We start from the raw sequence: 20,463 nt of genomic DNA, 5'->3' as shown, positions 1-20,463 counted from the left end.
TCTGAAGTCCTTCCCTCCCCACCTGGCCTCATGCTCCCACTCAGTGTGTGTGGATTCTTAGCCACGGCACAGCTGGAAGATAACAGATCGATTTCTACAGATTTCATCCTTTCAATTGTGAGAAACTATTTTAGACCCTGCTGTGCTTTTGGTATAAAACTTATAGCTTGAAGGGGACCACAAGAGTTGAGAGGCAGAAAATGTTCAAATGATGGGTTTCAATTCTTTTTTTAATAGAAATTTACTTTCATATTTTTGTTTATTCATTTTAACAAATATTTTTGGATGATTATGACCAAGATTATATGACTGAGATTATTTCACAATGAATACTTTTAGCCAAAATACATATTGAAAAATAAATATGTAGATATAAAATTCACAAGGAGGGGGAAAACAACAAAGAACAAAAATATAGGAAAAATTAATTTATTTAAAAAAAAAACCGCCCAGCTTTTCCAAATACCAATAAAACCTCCCTGAATCCTAGAGTTTTCACTGTTCTTGACACACACACACACACACACACACACACACACACACACACAAAACTTAAATATGATCTTGGGTATGTAACAAATAGGATCTTGATTCAAAAATGATCATTTTAATGTATTTATATCATTTCATGGAGGTGGTGGGGAAGGACAGAAGTTGCTGAATTTGTCCAAATGCAGAGTAATAACTTAGCCAAATATTTAGAATAAAAAAGACATTGCCTCTTAACAGAAGTCTAGAAAATTACTTTCTAGGCCTCGGTTTCTCTATCTGTAAATGAAGAAATAAACTAGTTCTTCATCCAAATAACACTGAAAATAATAAGCATTCTAATTCCCTATCAAGGATTTTGGGAGGAAGAGAAGAAGACAATTCTATGATACTACACTGTGTTTAAAAAAACAAACACAGTTGCATAGTCCATCATGATAAAATCCTCATAAAGAAAAATGATTCTCAAGGTCTAGTCTACAGCTCACTTACTTAAAAGTAGTATTCGATGTAGAATGATTCTGGAACAAATACTGCAAACAGTTACTAAGGATTTGTTATGTCCTCCGGTCCTATTTGCATCTCTTTGGGATATAAGATGGGATGACATGTTGAGGATGATGATTATGACAATGTTTTCACCAATATGTGAACTTTTAAAACCTTTATAGAAATTCATAAAATGTAATTTTCTTAGGAGTCCCTCTCTACCTTACTTTTACTACGAAAAAACTCTTTTTACTATGCAAATATAATCTAAAGTAGAAAGAATAGTAAAATAAATCCCCAAGTAATCATCATCTAGCTTCAATATCTATCAACATTCAATGAATCTTTATTCATATACGTTTCTCTCTACTTTGCTCAAAACAAATTACTTTGAAGCAAATCCCAAACATCATATAGTTTTTATATATATTCCAACCACGGAAGCTTAGCAAATACAGCAAAAGGCAGCAATGAGAAAACTAATTAAATGTGAAAAGGCTTTACCTTTTAAAAAGATCGAGCTATCAAACAAAACACTCAAATCCAAGTTCCAGTGAATTTATATAGCAGAGGTATAGACCTGTCTCCAGAATTTCCAACAACAGATATTTTTGTATCATTTAGTGACAGGAACACTAACCCACAATAACCACCATAGTGCATAAACACTGTAAATGTAGCTTCTATTTTAAACCTAGAACCTCAAAGTTTTAATTTAGTGACTGATTTTCACTATAGGTACCATCTCTACAAATAAGGAGCAATGGAAAGTAGAAATTTTGTGTTTTTAGCAGGATCTGATTAATATATACTAACTTAAATATGATTGGACTGATAAGAACAGGCTGACCCTGACTGTTATGAAAGACACCCGTCTTCTCTGTCTGCTTTAGATCAACACCCTCATTCCCAGACGGTCATTATTCCACAGGCTCAAACATAAGTGAGCTGACTCTGAGGTGTAACAGCAGGTGTTACCCTCTCCCCGTCAGTGCTGCTGGAAGCTTTCTTCATGTTTAGAATCACACACTCCAGTATGTGGCTTTGTGTTACCACCTCAGAAGTGCAAAGAAAACTCTGTTAACCAATATTTACAATCACAAAGTGAAATGCTTGACATGCAAGTATCCTTTATGGTTCTGTCCAAAACAGTAGTAGGCAGAAGTGGGATACATCACACAACAGGCAGGCAGAGCTGGGGTAAGGTGACTGGGGAGAGATGAGTGACAAAGATGGGAAGAGAGTGGCTCAAAATCTTTTAGAACATGCTGAGATGGATACATTTCTTGGCAAACTGCAAACTTTTCCCTGATTAGATTTCAAGAGATGCTTTTCATATCCTGATTATTTTACATCCCCATCTTCAGAACTCCTTAGTTCTTGAGAGTCCATCATCCTCAGGCAACTCAAGAAATGAATCCCTCATCCCATTAACCCATGGAGACCTGCATTTGTACTGAAAAGCATTTAGGGCCATTCTTTATATATACACATGAGCAACCTCATTCTCTACCCACTCGATAGGGTCAACCCTACAGAGGAAACATACAACTCAAACACCTGGCCTCACATAATCTCTCTCAATGGTTTTCAAGAAAGGAAAGAAAAATTAAGACAAATTAAGAGTCAAACTGCTGAGGAGGAAAATCTGCTTTGGTTTACAGCATTACTGGTAAGCAGACAAGATGTAGATATTATTTTATTATCAACCCTTCAGTATAACACAGCCACATCTCCACCAGCCAACCTGGCAGATCGCCCGGATACCTACCAATAAGTACCAGCACCTTGTGATGTTAGCTCCATGCCATCCACTGAATTGTAGCTATCATCATCCATGATCTTGGAAAGACCAAAATCTGTGATTTTTATCTCTCCGCACGCTGTACCATTTACTAAAAGAATATTACCTAAAAAGATAAAAATCTTCATGAATAAAGAGAGTTACTAGTTAAGAGAAAAATCCAAGATAGTAACAGACAAGAAGGGGACAAGTGAACTCAAACTCTTGCACGTGACAGCAAACATCTAAATCCCCAGAATAAAATGGTCTGGACTCCGTGCTGGAGGAGAGTCCTCAGTGTCTGGCTGCAACCTTCTATTTTCCAAGAATCACCTGCTTAATGTGCCAAAACCGCCACTATGAGCAGTGGAAAAAAATTATAACTCTCCAAAGTAAAATATCACTTGTACGGTCGGTCAAAATGGTGGGAAAGTTTCATCTGACCTTTTCAGTAAGGATCTCTAAACCATCATGTTTAGAAGATTAGTTTGAGGGGGAAAAAAAATCAAAAGAAAACACACAAGAGAATCAAAGTACCACAGTGCCACCTACAGCTCCTACGGCAGGAAAGTGTATAGGATTTAGTGATGGAAAACCCGATCACACAATGGCCATCTCTTTAAAATCACTTTACTGTAAGGAAGTTTTTAGTCAAGTGAATTGTATTAGGGCATTAGAGAATAATGAATAATGAGATTTAATATGCAGCTACCAGAAGAGGAAGGCAACCTTCACAACTGTGCCACACCAGGAGGTGAGTGGGAACCATCTTCCTAACACCGAAGTCAAGTCAGTTAGAGCTATCTACTAAGATATGTGACCTGTACAAACGGTTGAGGATGACGACAATAAAAAATAAAGGTAAAAAGTCTAACTGCCCCCTACTTTTTGCTGATGACTATTAAGTCAGATAGTAACCATACAAAAAGATGAAAAGCTCTGCTCAGAATTTAATGAAATGTGAGGTTAGTGTGCAAAGTAAGTTGTTAATTTTGGGGCATTTATCGAAGAGACCTAGGGTAGGGGAACTACTACGTAATACAGGAAACAGGGAAAAACAAAGCTGAGCTTGCCAGAACAGTTCCTTCTTAATTGGACTGACATCATGAACTGCCCTGGTTCTACAGACAAGGGCACTGTTTCTCCAGAGAATCAACATGACCCACCCTCCTCAGCCCAGCACTACGTGGCCGGGGCTCCTGTTCCCACACCCACTCAAGCAAGCTACAGTCAGGTAACATGAGACCTCTGTCTTCTGCCAAATTCTCTAACTCTATAAAATTAAAAGTCACTTACAAGAGCAAAGAAAAGCTATCAGTACTGTCTCCTAAGTCAGACATACCTGGTTTGAGGTCATAGTGTATGATGGGAGGTTTTATTTCATTTAAGTACTTTAAAGCATTCACAATCTGCATGATAATGGATCGGGCCTCTTTCTCCGACATTAATTTGTGCTGTTTCAGGTAGAAGTCCAGATCATTTCCCTCACAGTATTCTAATACTGTACAAAACCTAAAGACAAATAAACCAACATTTGACCACAGGATGAGAGCAAGCAGATTAAGACTAACTAAATCAGCCCCAGTGAAACCTTTAGGTAATTAGCTTCTCACTCCTTCTGTATTCCTTAAAATATTATTATTATTATTATTATTATTATTATTATTTAAATTACTCTTCTATTCTTTATTCAGTTTAGTTACCTGAGTGGTTTACAGGAAGAAAACGGCTTACTCCTGGTGAAGAGTCTCCACGCCCCCACACCCCCCACTGGACTCTGTGGTGCCCAAGCTCTTGCATGGGCCCACTTCTTCTTGAATTCAGACTAAAAGAATACTGACAAGAACTGCAGTGTATTTAAAGTAGGCATCTTTTTGGAAGGGTCCTCCTTTATGTGTCCACGTCACATTCCATTCTAAACAAGCATATCGTGACCAAGTCACAGTTTTCAGCAAATATCTTCTACAACCCTGAGTGCTGACAGCGAGGAACAATCTCTGGTTTGCCCAGGTCCCAAGGACAGGCTGCATATTCTATCTTCTGGCAGTATGACACTACAATTTCTCCTTGCTAAACACAACATACAAGAGCTTTTTAAATAAAGTATAGTATCTGTGGTTCTAACAAACATGTTGTTACACAGTTTTGGTTTTCTTCTTTCACGTATATCAATACATTAAACAGACCCAGATTTAAACCACATACCATTCCTGCCATTAAGGGCCACGTGTATCTTCCAAGGCAGCTATAAACTAAAGTAAAACGTTCCAAACTTTTTGAGTATTCCCGAGAGATGAATACCTTTTAAACTATTCTAAGCTGTGACAATATGGGTGTTATCACCCAGGGTCTAGCCAGGAATAAAAATACTTCAGTATTTAAAACAGAGAAGCTTTAATTCGGAGAACTAAACACTGATGATGACAGATCTGAGAAGACAAACTGGCCAGTGAGGCACCCCAGATATTATCTAGAACAGGAAGTCATTAGCACCCTAAGGCCAGAGGGCCAGAGGAAGGAGATGGTGTAACCAGAACCCAGGGTCACCAAAGGAAACTGGAACCACACTGTGTGGGGGGGTGTCCTCCAACCACCACCATCTGTATCCCTATTGGCTGAACCCAGTTGAATAACAACAGACACGGGAGCCTGGTGCACACAGCCTGCATGGGCCAACTGATCGAAGACGCAGAGCATGGGAAGGGTGAGGAGCAGACCTGAGAGCAAACAAGCTCAGGGCTAGCACTATGGGCCTGCAGGCAATCCAAGGCCTTCCACGTGCACTGCAAGGAAATGCAGACACGCGCTTCTGTGAGAGTCCAAAACTGAACGACAGCTTTACACTTTTTATGAACCATGCTAGGGCATGCCGGTACCCTATGTGAGAATAAATGTCTGGAATGTACAGATTCTCTGATCTGAGACAATGAAATCTGAGACACGGAGTCTCATGCTTAGTGGATTTATTCTTTGACCCAAATGCAAGCTGAAAACAAAATCTGAACTTTTAATCCTGAATGACTTACAGAAGACTTTCTAAAATGATGGTCTGACTTATTATTGATGAAAATTCACCACACAATAGGAAGAACAAAGTAAATAACTCAAGAATAGTACAAAATTAGCTCAATTTCTTAGATTAGTTAAAAGTATGTATACAATTTGAAACAGTAGATAATCTAAATCATTGTATTTATTTTTGAAATAGTTCTTAAAGTTACGTTTTGGGGGGTAGGAGTGAGGATCCTACCTAGTGTTCAAGAAATTTACTCAAAGCAAAACAGTAACGCCACCCTGTGGAGACCTGCTCTCTAACTAGGTATTTTTCTGAACCCCACTCCGGGCTAAACACACATGGCTATACATGGTACGAGGGCTGCCCTAGCAGACAGAGGAGGAGATGGTTCATGTTTCCCAAGGGAATTATGGTCTCCTTTTGGGGTCATTTCTAAATGTGGGCCAGTTCTCTGTAGCAATCTGAAGCAATCTGAGACAGCTGCTGCCTGAAACAGGCCCAAACTCCTGGAGTCACGCTGGGAGACTAAGAGGCCAGGACACCTGAAGGCCAGACCCAGAGTATTTTCTCCCGACTCAGGTTAGGCTCCTAGGGAGAAAACGTTTCCAAATGCAGAAATACTCTCAATTCCTGGATAAACCCAGAGGTCCTAGAATTTACCTACATCTGCTAACGAAATACAATTTCTAAGATTAGTAAAGATCTCAGACAAGTCATTTAACTTTTTTTGGTCCTCAAATCTCTACCTATAAAATGAAAAGGCTGGATGAGATCCCTTCTAATTCTAACAGCCTGTAAGGCTATGAACCTGTATTTTAACACACAGCACTAGGCAATGCCTTAATGCCTTCATTTACATGCCACATTCATTTTCATTCTATGATAAAAATCACAATACTGATACTTCATTAAAAGGCCTGTCAGTGCTCATCAGGGTCTCCAGGATGGAGCAGAGGCTCTTTTAAATAGTCCACACTCACTGGTGCATGTTAGTGGTATGCTGGCACCAGTCTGTGCCAGTTTCTGAGAGCTGGTAGTTAAATTTTCAGGAATTCTGTGAGCTGGTTATGAAGCCATTGGTAGCATAAATGGATAAATGAAAGGTGGTATATCCATACAATGGAATATATTTGGTCTTAAAAGGAATGAAGTCCTGATACAGACTATCGCAAAGATGTAAAAACATCGTGCTAAGTGAAAGAAGCGATTCACAAAAGTCCGCATAGTATACGATCCATTATTTAAGCAAGTTCAGAATAGGAAATGTATAGACACAAAAAAGTAGATGACTGGTTGCTTAGGACTGGGGGGGTCCTACCAGTGGAGGAATAGGAAGATGATAGCAAAAGGTTTCTCTTTTTGAGGGGATGAAAATGTTCTAAAATTGACTATGGTGATGGTTGTGCACATCTGAAAACCACTGAACTGTATACTTTAAAAGAGTGAACTGTATGGTATGTAAATTATATCTCAATGAAGCCACTTTAAAAAATTGGCAGCTCAATATTGGACATGTTGAGAGTATTTACGCCACAAAAATTGGCGTAATTTATAGCCCCATCCTTCTCCCCACCAAGCTGGATGTTAAACACATACCAGCACACACCCTTTGGCCAAGAGATGTCTTGCTGGCCCAAATGTGAATTTACATATGATCATCTGTCCATAAACAAATATATCTGGTCCCTCAAGAAGTATTCCCTAGACTCGGATTTAAACTCTATTCCATGAGTAGTCAACACACTGCAAGAAAATAGCAGTAACTGCTAAGCTAAATCGGCACATCACTTACGAGTCAGTGTCCAGTGAAAAGTAATCATATAGCTTAACTATTCTGGGATGATCCAGTTCTTTGTGAATCCGGTATTCCCTACATGCATGCCTGCAAACAAAACGGAAAATTAGTAGTTTGTATTTTAACTTGTCTTTTATAACTCATCAAGGATAGTCCTCATTTCTCTACTGTTTCCACCTATTCATTCCATTCAGATCTGTTCTCCTTATCTTTCTTCATCCTATTTTCTCTGCTAGTATCTACCAAGCTGCTGAGAAAACAGTAGATGCTCGAGTATTTGTTGAATGGATTTTTACCCCTTTCAAGTTCGTCCTATGATAATATCACTACTTTGCATTTATATGCAAATATTGAAGCTTTAAAAATTACACAAACAGTGTTTTTTTCCTCTCTTCTGAAGCTAATACTTCAAATCTAAAATGTTTACATCCGGGGGTTACATCAAGGGGATCAATTAGCATATAAACTCCTTGGATAAAGGACTATTGGTTTTATAAAGCAATTAGTATTTTGTATTTGTTTTTAAATCCTACTCCTTATGAAATGGATTTAAAGGGCTATCAGCTTTACTTCTAAGAAAATGTGAAATTGATAGAAAATCTGAAATGCTAGAAACCCAAGTTATCTCAGAACAAGAATTTAAATATATCTCTTTTTAAAATACTTCTCCAATTTAAGAACACTTAATAAGATTAGGAACACAAATGTACCACATAATCTGAAATATTCATATATTGAGTTTTTATAAAATAATACAACATATTTATACAATATAATTACCAATAATTTTAAAAGTATTTAGTTCTTATTTACAAAGAGAAACAGAAAATTATTATATTTTAAGTAACCCAGCACCATTTAGTTTGGGGCATTTCGTTATAAGGAGAGTCAGAAAAGAAAACTTTCCATAGTATGGTAAAATAAAACTAAAAAAAGTGATGTTTTCAGAAATTGGTGTATTCTGTAATGTCAAAAATACTCAGAAAGTACTCAACTAACAAAGGTGAGGAAACAATGACAGGAACGGGAAGGGAGGAATGGGAATCTGAAAGTAATTAAATATATTTTTTTCCCCCAGTGGAAACTTTGTTTGACTAGGCTTATTTTTCAAGCTGCCACTTTTGGAAGTTTTTGCTTCTTCTGATGCTTTGTTTCATCATCTTTAGGTTGTTCTGCCAGCACTTAGATGGGGCAGCGTCAGAATACATGCTGAAGTGGGATCAAGGAACCTGACTTGGCATCTGGGCTTCACTGTGACACCACCGCACTGGACAGGCAGTTCTGAAGGGGGCTCTCACTGGAGGTCCACACTCCAGATCCCCGTGGAGACGCTGAGCAAACGGAGCTTTGGCCCGACCCCCAATTCCTCCAAAGGAGCTCCGCACTGTCCCTTTGCATATATCAAGAATCCATGTGATATTTCATTTGGTAAAATAAAGATGACGCTGTTTAAAAACAGGTTTAGAAACCTATGAACTACATGCTGTAAATCTATAGTTCCATGGAATTTTTAACTTTCACTTTTGTATATTTCAGAGTAGAGGTCAATTTCTCTGTCAAGGTACAGAACACAGAGGAAGCTAAAGGAGGCAAAAATTAAGAATCAAAGGAAGTGTCATCTGAACTCGCCAACTAAGAGAATTTGCTGTGTGTCACTGAAAGCATTCCCTCAACCTCGCATCAGGGTCTAAGCCCGCTTCTCATATTTCCCCAGGGAGGGCAGTGTGGCTGCGCCACGTCCTTCACATGTTCAACTTTCAATTTAGCATCCAAGGGATTAATGCAATGTAAATACAGAAACTTTAATAAGACACTAGAAGAAACTTATCTTAAAGTTAGTCTTTTACTCTCTTAAAAGTGTATATATATTTACACTTTCTAGGATAAAATGACTTTATCCTAGAAAATTAGAAAAGAATTACATAAGAGTATATTAATTCAAATGCAATTATTTCTACAGAAAGCTGTATATGTCATTTTTCCAGTTGTAGAGTTTTTAATGTTATTTTGGGGAGTTAAAGAAATCTAGTAATACCTATTAAAGCTTTAATAATGTTAAACAGTCAGTTTACTTTTTGCTTGTGGGGGAAGAATGAGAAGAAAGGAGGTACAGAATAGACCTTAAAATTAAACAAAAACTTTTATCGTCTTTGACTTTTTCCTTCTTTTCTACACAAATAAATATCTTGATTCCAAACAGGATTAGAAAGTTACCCCCACAAAAGGAAAAGCAATCAAAAGTTTGCACGTTTAGAGTAGCATTTTCATATTTTATAATGTTACCACACACTAAAGTATACTACTTTTCAGCTTAATATTGAATTTTTAAAGCACTCTTAAAAATTTGTTATGGGCTTGATATAAACTTCGTTTAACTTCGAAAGACTTAATGAGTTAATGACGTTTTCCTAATTCACTATTATCTGCAGCCTGAAATTCATCAGAATGATTTTGTATCACTTAGCAAGCAAAATCTTTCAAAAAAAGGTGGAAGTGCTTAAGAATTTTCCCTGAAGGATGAACAGAAGTCCCAATAACTTTGCCACTGTCCGGCAGCTTCGCAGAGGTGCCCAGGCACCGATTCCAACCTCTGATGAGGAAACAAGGAGTAGGACGGCACCGCTGCGAGCCTGAGCTGGGCCAGTAAAGAGCTCAGAATCACAACGCAGGCCCCTCCACTGTCTGGTAGAGAAACGTGAGGAAGATGCCCAATTCATACCCACCAGGACTTGCCCGTGTTCAAGGGGGTAGGTGGGCCTGGCTTCGATCCCTCACTGTTTCAAAATGGTGGGGTGAACAGAACACCCACCTGCAGTTACTGCAGTATCAACACCAGAGTTCTCTGTAAGGTCAGCCCAACAGATGGACACTGAGAACAGACAAAATATGTACATATTCTGGAGCAAGAACTATCTTCTTGAGAAAATAGTCTTGGCTGACCAAGGCTGATCCCTCCTAGAGTCAACTGGTCAGCGCGGTCAGTGCACACGTAAGACAGGCAACGGGCTCCGAGGATAGCTGAAGGGGGGCTTTAAAGAGAACCATGGACTGTTCCAATACCCTTAGCCACTCTGTCTCAAAATAATGGGAACGTTTCTCATTTATAACTGGCCAGGACAACATGTGGTTTCCTTCTCTGAAGTGTTCCTGGCATTCGCTGAGGCCTATCATTCGTCCCTGCACGTCAAGTGACTGGAATGCATTTATAATAATGTAACTGCTCCTCAGAGGCATCTGGACTACAGCTGCCTGTCACATAAGACACACATGCAGGATGCCATGCATAAAACACATGTAATCCCTCTTCCTACCTCTGCTAAAGCCCTATTTCTCTTAATGCCACAGGAACCTTCTCTTCTCCCAGGCTGAGAGCCACTGCCAGTCTGCATGGAATGGGATGAGTTCCTGGGTCCCTGATGAACAACAGGTACAAAGCAAGGGCTGCCTTGGTCCAGCACCAAGGGCTGGTTGATGATGTAAAAATATTTTATTTCCCCCCTGGGATTTGGAAGCCAACTAAAAGGCTACTTCAAAGTCCATTGCTTTTTTCCCCTCCAAAGTGCTATTTATAAGAAAAAAAACCAAAACTGCTTTAAGAGAAAGGAGGAGGGCTGTTTACATCAAGAGGGGCTGTCTCCTTTCAGGGGTAGGGCATGTCTAATTCAGTAACTGTATCTATAACAAGAAAACACTATTAACCCAGTGGGGACTCTAACAGCAAAGTGATTCTGTGCGGCCTCCAAAGCAAATGAGCAATGAACCCCAACGTTCTGAGGCTTGGAGGGAAAACAAGCAAAACCTGGCATTAGTGAATTAATGAGATTCACACCTGCATAGGTAACAAATATGCTTTCTAAAGAAGTCACTCCTCCCCACTAGTAGAGATGAGGGCCACCACCAGTGGCATTCCAAAGAGAGGTAAGCACAGTTAAGAGGGACACTGAGGGCCAAGAACTTGGAGAGGGGCAAACTGTGCTGAGGGAGCTGGACGAGCTGAATGAGCTGAACGAGCAGCACTGAGGCACACTGGTCTCCTCCAGAATGAAATAATGGAGCAGCGAAAAAAGCCCCACCCGAAGCTCCCGAGGGTCCCCCAGACCCCTAAAGGACTCTCCTGTGATTTCTACACACAAGCAACAAGGGTTTCTGAGGCTTTGTTTATTCTAACTAATTTTATACACACAACGGAAGGGGAGGTTAAGAGCATGGGCTTTGGATTAAGGGAAGTCTAGATTTAAATATAAATGTAGCCATTTCTTAACTATTATTCAAATTCTCTAAGTATCAGTTTCCTCATCAGTAAAATGGAAAATTTATTCACTCTCCTAGGACAGTTATGAGGAGTAAATGAAACAACAATGTAAAGCTATTAACACAGTGCTCAAACTTCAGCTATTATTACTAAATTTTGAAAATGAGACACTCTGGTATCACTTACTTGTGGTAATTCTCCTTTTTCTCATCTCTCCAGTTTTTATTTAACTGGTGTATTTTCACAGCTACATATCTTTGTTCTGTTAGATCAAATGCCTATGAAGAAAAGGAATAAATTATATAGAATCACAGGCAACTGATTTGAAGCCTCTATTTAACAGATCAACATACTCGAAAGTCCAAAATGCATTATTAAATAAAAACAGCAGTGGAAGACAACGCATCACATACTCGTTTCAGAGCAGCAACTATCTTCTTGAAATCTGTGATCAGACAATTTAGGAGTCTCCAGACAAACTGGCACCAAGGGGGTTAGAAAATAAAACCAAGCAGATACCACAAACATAAAGACAGCTCATACCATAACAGTCACTTCCAAATAATTCTCTTTCTGGACATCATCTACCCTATTTGGGACTCTTCTCCCTTAGGTTGTCTTTTGTCCCTCAGATTTACTGGGCCTTGGCATGCTGTAACAGTAAGTCCTGCCACTTTTGAAATGCTGGGAACAAAGATCATCCACCTTCTTGAGAAATAAACCCTGAGGATACACCTCTTTGCTGTGTTTGTTTAGAAAATAATCTTGTCATTTATTATATTGTGTTTATTAAAGTAAACAGAAACAAAAACCAAAAAACAGCTCTGCCTTTAGTCCCACTCATATATGCTGGGTAAAAAAAGCAGTTTTGATCCTTACAATGTCTGAAGTTAGTCACACGAAGTCACTTCTCCAGCCACTGCGCAAAGAAAGGGACATGCTTTCCCTAAACACCACCACTGCTGGCAAGAACCATGTCAGCTGTGTAGTGCTAGATCAAGGGAGTAACGAATGGGTTTTTGAGGATGTCAACTGAGAGAAAATTCACAACTCCTTCTAAGATAACTATGACAGCTAGACCACTAAAGACAACTATGGGCCAGTCCCACTTACGGATGCAGATAAAAAATATGAATATTAGAAAATCAAACCCAGCAGTACACTAAAGACAATAGTATAGTTCTGGAAATGGAGAATGATGATAGTTGTCCAATACTGTGAATGTACATAATGCTACTGAATTGCACATTTTAAAATGGTTAATTAAAATAAATTTTATGTATGTCTGTGTATATGTGTGTGTGTATCACAATAAAAAAATAACATTAAAAAAGGGAAAGCAGTAGATATAGTTTTTACTGTTTTTATTTTAAATGAAAACTATTTTACACAAAAGGTTTCCCATAGATAAATCCAGATGGGCATAATATGAATCATAACAGTGAAGGCTACACCTTAGAAAAGAGAATTATCAGGGTCACACAATAAAGACCACTTACAAAAACAAGTTCTACATTTAAAAACCAGGTGCCAGAAACATCTAGAGAAATTTAAGAATGCTGTGGCTGGTGAACGCATTATGGATCTGTAGCTATATTTAAAACTGGCTGAATTCCTCATTTTGTAAAAATCAACTGGAGGCACAGTGGCCAAATTAAAGCACTCTAAGCAAGGGCACACTTTCAAAATGCCAGTGCTACTAAACACTCTGACTTAGAAGATGAGACCATTTTAAAACAAAAAAGCAGGAATCTGAATAAGAATTAACTAACATTTTTATTGTTAAAAAAAATTTTTATGAGAATAAAAGTAACACACTCATTTCTAGCAAATGCAGCAGAGACAGAAAAAATTAGTGTTGTTTTTCCTTCCTGTTTTTAAAAATCTATGATTATTTTTCAAATTTGAAAACGTGATAAAATAGTGTATCCTGCGTAGTTACTGAAGTTTACTAAAAACAGTTCCCCCAAAGACGCTTAGTTTCCAAGATTCTTAAAGTTTCTGAATTTCAATAATAGACATCAACCCACAGTTACCATTATTCTAAATATTCTCTAAGTTGGTAACAACTAATAATTTAACCCTCAGTTTTTGTACCCAGTTCCTCATACTTACCTTGTAAACTTCACTGAAACCTCCTCTACCCAAAAGATGTAACAACAAATATCTGTCATTTAGCGTTGGATGATCTTTAAATCTGTGGAAAGAGGGAATATATAACATTCTGAGGTCAAAGACTACACAATCTTCCATGTTTATAAAATTTCCAGAATATCTAACATGTTATACATGATTATAATTGCTGCTGATCAATATCTAATTCTGAACATAAAGTTATATAATTAAAAAAGACAGCATAATTACAATGAACAGCATTAGATGTAGAGCCATGAGACATAGGTGCCAGTCTCAATGCAACCACAATTAGCCCTGTGACCTTTGTTGGCCTCTCTCCCTTTCTGCCCTGCTATAAAGTGAGGGGCATAGACTACACTAGGTCGGCGATTTTCAAATTGTGCTACTTGGTTCCTCCAAACCATTCAAGAGCCACATGTTCTCACCATTACATATAGCTACATATAGCAAAATTCCAAGATATTTTACATGAACTTAAAAACAGATTTGATTATAAAGTGAGTCATGTGTTGTATGTGCAGTCGCTTTAAGAAAGTGTTCATGATATAACTGCTTTCTCCGTATAAGATACCATCTTGTACTGTTTTTTAATAAGACAAAGAAATGAGAGATTGTGGCAAAAAATAACTTTAAAAATATTTCTATCTAGCTCCCTCCTGATCTTCAATAGCCCCACTATTATTCCTGAAATTATTTTGATCTGAGATAGCGGCGTGCCTGTGGAGAAAGACTACATGTCTGTAGGGTAGTTAGTTTTGGAATCAGACAGATCCAAGTTTAACTCTGTTTGGTCCACTAATTATGGGTCCCTGGTCAAGTTAACTGAACTTCTCTAGGACTGTTTCGAGATCTATGCATTATTGAAGATGACCTATCCCACTGGGCTATCGTGCAAAATTAAATGACAGAGCAGAAGGGCACTTACACTATGTCTGACAGAGACAGTGTTCAGTAAGGTAACAGCTGTTGCCTGTCAGTTTACAAAAAGAAAAGTCTATGGCTCATACTGGCCGAACAAAAATACCCAAGCTGTAGCTATGTCAAAAAAATCATGTTTCAGAGTCAAAAAAAAAAAAAAAAAAAAAAATGTGGGAAGGAACAGATGATGGATAGAAGCCATTTTCCACTGAATATTTCTCGCAGTTTGAATCTCTTAAATGACTTATAAACAAAGGTGTGTATTTATCTAAATTAATGGGCTGAACTTTGTTGAACAGAGTCTTGCTTAAAATCTCAACAGCTGAATGACCTCTGAAGATCATTCAGAAACCGGGTGTCATCTCAACCCAACAGTCCTGCAACACTCCACTGTCAGCCATGCTTCCCGTATCCCTTTAAGTGAGGCTCTGTAGATAAATTTGAATATACGGTATATCACAACCATTTACAACTGCTGAGGTATATTGTTTTAATGACGTCTATTTGTGTAAACATGCTATATGTATATATAATACATAAATCTAACGTATTGAGTCAAATATGTGGACAGAAAGAAAACTAATTACGGGAGGTGAACACACAGTATAAATACATATATGCCTTAGTGCTAAAAGTGTACAGAAGAAACTTATTGGATTTAGTTAACCAATGTCACCATAAAAAAATCTAATGTATTTAAACTACAGCAAATCATAACTTTGTTTATAAAACTGTATTATATTCTGTTAATAGAACTAAATACACCATGAAATCAATGCACCAAATTTATATTAAACAAAAACATCATCTAGATCATTCAACTCATGTTAGAGAGTGCTCAGCAATCTCCAAGTCAACATACTCCCAAATTGCTTACTGTGAATTATCTTCATTATGTATCCTTTTTAGTTCCCTGATATGTAGATTTCTAACCCTTTCTAGCCTTTCCAGCTCTGCCTGGATCTCTGCTTCCTCCTAAAGTGAAAAGGAAAGAAATAGCTCAGAACACAAGAAACTTTACCTTTCCAAAATCTCATTTTAAAAACAAGAGCAGACTGTTTTCTCATGAAAAGCTAAAGAAAGATGTTTGCATTAAAAAAAATCTTTTAAAGAATTTTAATCATAAAAACCAAGCCTATAACAAATAATAAATAAAAATCAAACCATATAGAGTAGTATAGTAGGAAAAGCAAGAGTCCTCTGCCTCCCTGCTCCCGCTTCTCCAGGTCCACTCCCCAGATGTAACCACTGTTAAGTTTCCAGAAATGTTCTGTATATATACACACATAGGCATGCAACCATTTAAAAAAAAAAAAAAAAACAAAATTCAGGTTCTCTATCTGGTCCTGTTCTGTAAGTATGGATTATACTTGGTGCCTTAAGTTCCAAGATATGAGAACCACCTAATGGGAAAAAAATAAATACACACTAATAGTAATTTATTAAATGCTTATTGATCTTCATTATGATAAGCAGCATCCACCAAACATGTATGAGTTGCTGAATTACAGATGAGAGGTCTACATTTAAGATGCTTTTGTGATCATCATCAATAATAAATTCTACATAGGTGCCTTTGTGTTACAATATGGTTTAGGCAAGAGATAAGAAACTACTATTCTCTTAAGAGTTTTAACATCATTTTGGAACTATCTACTCATACTGTATATTTAATTTTTACTATAAGGATAACCACCTGTGAAGCCTTTTAAGGTGTACAGAATTATCTACTGGTACCCTTGTGGGAAAAGTACTTTCCCCGGGTTGGAGCTGATTTGAAAATTGAAAGACATGACTTCCACCATTAGAATACAAGATGTGACAGAGTAACAACTCAAAGATTTCTGCAAGTCTATGAAATTATTACATTCATCAAAATAATCAAATTGTTTCCACATCAAATGTAAACTAAAAATTGCATTTCTGATCATACTTACCTTTTTTAGATGACCTAATCTGAGTTTGAATATTTCTTCTTGTTCATGGTATTCTGCTAATGTTAACCTGGAAAATAATAGTAGAAATTTCAAGAAATTCTTTGAAATCATAGTGCACCTATCTAAAGAGAAATTCTCAAATAATGCTATATGGTATATCCAGTCTCTTAGTTAAAATGACTAAATGACAGATTACCTTGCAATCCTTTAACATGAGAAAATTTCTGTGACTTATCAAATGTAATGTGAAAGGACTTCAAAACCAGAAGTCTAATTTATAAAAAATAGAAAAAAGTGAGCTATATTTTTATATTATTTATGAAAAGTTCTGTCCCAAACATTACTCATATAAAAATCCATTAGGAGAGGCAGCTAAAAATTATTATGTCTAAATTTTTTTAAAGAACAAAACAAGACAATGAATTTGATTATTTCTGATAACTCTTTGACCTTGACAGTAAAATGACAAAGAGAAGAACAACATAATGGAAGGAGTCCGGAATTTGGTGTTTGAAGACTAGGGTTCAAAGTGCAACCTGGGCCACGTGACCTTGACCAAGCAACTTTAACCTCTTAAATTTCCTAAAAATTCGGCAAGTCATAATACCTCTCTAAAAAGATTTTGTGACTATTAAATGAGAATGTGAAAAGAATTTATAAGTTGTAAAATGCTAAACACAAATTCTCAAATGGCTGACTTGATGGGAAATCACAATTCATATTCCACCAACCCTAACTGCACAATATCTCAAGAATGAGCATGTAAAATACTCCTTCATCTTCACCTTCTTCACATTCTGGAAGCATATACACATATTTAAAAGTTTTAGATGTCCCTGTTTAGATGTATTCTAAATGGCAGAAGAAAGAAAAAACAGCTATCCTATCAACCAGGAAGAGCTACAAAATAGAACCTTTGAGGTCTGACTAAAAGAAACTTAAAAAATGAGTAATGACAAGAAGAAATATATACCCACTAGGGCCATTACACCTATCTCTTCAAAGTTGCAGAAATACTTATATGCATTACTTCGTATCACACCAGTAAAAAAGGGAGAAATGAAAAAATTCAAAGCTAAGCATTCTCTCTGCCTGATATAGGTTCAATACTGGGAAAGAATAATGTGACTTATTCCAAAATTCAAGAAGACTATCTATCTCTGGCTTCCAGCCAGAATGAATGAGCCAAATCACCGATACTCTAATTAAAAAGTGGACTAAATGCCTTCCAGCTTGGATTTTACACAACACTCCAGATGGCAACTCCTTATTGACACACTACTGGCCTAGGCTAAGTTCTAATTATTGGTCTATGGCAAGGAAACAACGTAAGCCTTCTTTATTGCTCCTAAGCCAATGGTTTTATGCACTGGCATTAAATAATTTTCAAGTAATACTGGAGGAAAAGTCTCTTCACTAAATAAATACAGGTGCCAGCAAAGAAGACAAGCTTCGATTAATATGCACAACATTTGCCTGGAGAACCTCTCAAATCTGGACTCTTATTTGAATTTTTTGAAAGAAAATGTTTTTTACTTAGAATCTAGTTTTAAAATATTCAGGCTATAAGAGTAAAGACTTTTCCCAAGCTTATTCACTGTGCACACTTTTATCACAATACTTAACATTAATTATTAATTTATCCATTTATTAATCTCACCTATGTAAACTGTGAGCTCCTAACTAGGGCTGTCTCCTTTAACTCTATATCCCCAGCGCCCAGAGCTGAGCATATAATAAGCATTTAACATAGACTTATTAAATGAATGTCAAGGAAAAAGCTCCCCAACATATCAGGTATGTACTGAGTGAGGATTGATGTTAAGCTATCTCACTGGAGTGAAGAAAGACACATTTAAAATGTAATGGACTTCTAACAATGTTTGTAATACAAGTATTATTATACTTGAAGTGGATTATGGGTTAATGTTTTGGTGAACTGACATGAAGACATAAAAGGCAAGAGACATGAGTCAATAAATTATGTGATATTATTATTTTTTGTCTGTGACTATCTTTAGACCTGAAACTTGTTTTAAAGAATCCCAGCTTTACAAAATTTCTTTTTCCCTTGAACAACCAATGTAGCCACTATAGATATACTGATTATAATACCAATAACTGTTTCTATTAAAAAACTTTTTTTAATTTTGAATATCCAATGCAGAAATGAACTTCAGGGTTACCATCAATTCTTTAGAGACTGCCTAAACTATTATCTGTAGAGCTCTTTTTTCTCCTTTTTAATTTGAAAGCCTCTTAAAGACAGGTGGTGGTTTAAATGTATTCAAGGTATGCATAAGAAATATTTTAAATAGGTAAGTAATATATAGTTTTCATCTCCCAAGCCAATTCTAGATCGGCAGTTCCTATCTAGTTGGCAAATTACAGCAGTATTGTTCAGCCCACACAGTCTGTTTTTATAAATAAAGTTTTATCGGAACACAGCCATACCCATTCATTTATACATTGTCTGTGGCTGCTTTCAGGCTACAACAATAGCGTAGGTGCAACAGAGACCCTATCCTCTAGCTTCCTATGCCTAAAGTATTTATTTACTATCTGGCCCATTATAGAAAAGCCTGTGAACTCCTGCCGCAGTGGAAGATTCTCTAGTGGTCAAGAATTCAATGATCAAAAAGGGAAATGTGGCATGGAGCGAGGGTAGTAAAGGAAGGCATCTGTGCTTAGGATATCCTAACCCTGCTAATTCATGACAGCTATGTAATAATCGTTGACGGGCAGTGAAAAAGATGACTACACTACAATTTAAGATATTGGTGCTTTCTTTGGGTACCCCAGAACAGGAAAAAATAATGTCATGTCAAGATTTGGCTTATTGGGAAAATGTCCTTTTCCTTATTTTATACCTATTTTTTCTTAGCTTACTCCTACGTTTGTGGCTGTTAACTAAGTGTCCTTTAGACCAGTAAAGAGCATTCTTCAGTCTGAGGCACTAGCCAGGTGATCCCCAGAAGATGATGACAACATACCATAAGCAATTATATCATTTGAATACCAACCACAATGCCATCAAGTTTATTATAAGAGTGGCCAAAGATCATGACATCGAGTTGAGTGACATTATGTCTCCCTCATTTCAAAGTCCCTAGGTAAGATCAGGACTAAGAAAATGAGTGAATTGTATACGGCTTTTATGTGAGTTGAGCAAATCCATTAATGTAAGAAGAAAGCTTAAGCTCTAGAAATCGCCATAATTTATCATTTTTTCCCAGTGGCATTCAACAGGACATCTGTGTTTCGAAGGAGAGAGTGGTTTCTCACAGCTCACATCAATAAAGAACATACGTTTCATTTTCCGCTCCGTTGGTCTTGCTTTTACGCTGTTTCTGCTCATTGGTTGCCGGAGGGGCCTGTCCCATGGCAGGAGGTTTCCGCTTTGCTAACATTTTCCGTTGTCTTTCTATCTCTTCCCTCTGTGAATTTATCCTTTCCTGTTGCCTAGAGATATAAAAGATGTTGCACAGAGGAAAAAGGTCAAAAAAATTTTAACATGACTACAGAATAAACAGGTATCTTTATCACCTGTATATCTGAGACTTCAGAAAAAAAATAAGCCCCTTTAAATCAAGCAGACTTGTGATTTTAATTTAAGATTGGGAGAGCCAAATACTTGGTGAAAAAAAG

At 37.2% G+C, this 20,463-nt stretch overlaps 1 protein-coding gene across 7 annotated transcripts in view; it reads right to left on the bottom strand.

The window, feature by feature from the left end:
- TLK2 (tousled like kinase 2) overlaps positions 1-20,463 on the bottom strand; it is an 86,818-nt gene that overhangs the window by 5,560 nt on the left and 60,795 nt on the right. For all 7 annotated transcript variants that reach the window (XM_016128191.2, XM_016128198.2, XM_036223634.1 and 4 more), the window contains 8 exons: positions 20,125-20,277; positions 16,816-16,882; positions 15,756-15,853; positions 13,940-14,021; positions 12,011-12,102; positions 7,570-7,659; positions 4,104-4,273; positions 2,750-2,888 (listed from right to left, as the gene is read on the bottom strand). In XM_016128191.2, coding sequence (XP_015983677.1) covers positions 2,750-2,888; positions 4,104-4,273; positions 7,570-7,659; positions 12,011-12,102; positions 13,940-14,021; positions 15,756-15,853; positions 16,816-16,882; positions 20,125-20,277 — 891 coding nt within the window. The remainder of the gene's footprint in view (positions 1-2,749; positions 2,889-4,103; positions 4,274-7,569; positions 7,660-12,010; positions 12,103-13,939; positions 14,022-15,755; positions 15,854-16,815; positions 16,883-20,124; positions 20,278-20,463) is intronic.

The sequence above is a fragment of the Rousettus aegyptiacus genome, unplaced genomic scaffold, assembly GCF_014176215.1.
Source record: "Rousettus aegyptiacus isolate mRouAeg1 unplaced genomic scaffold, mRouAeg1.p scaffold_m13_p_6, whole genome shotgun sequence".
Lineage (NCBI taxonomy): Eukaryota > Metazoa > Chordata > Mammalia > Chiroptera > Pteropodidae > Rousettus > Rousettus aegyptiacus.
The sequence above is the reverse complement of the archived record's forward strand: the minus strand, read 5'-3'. Positions and strand labels throughout refer to the sequence as shown.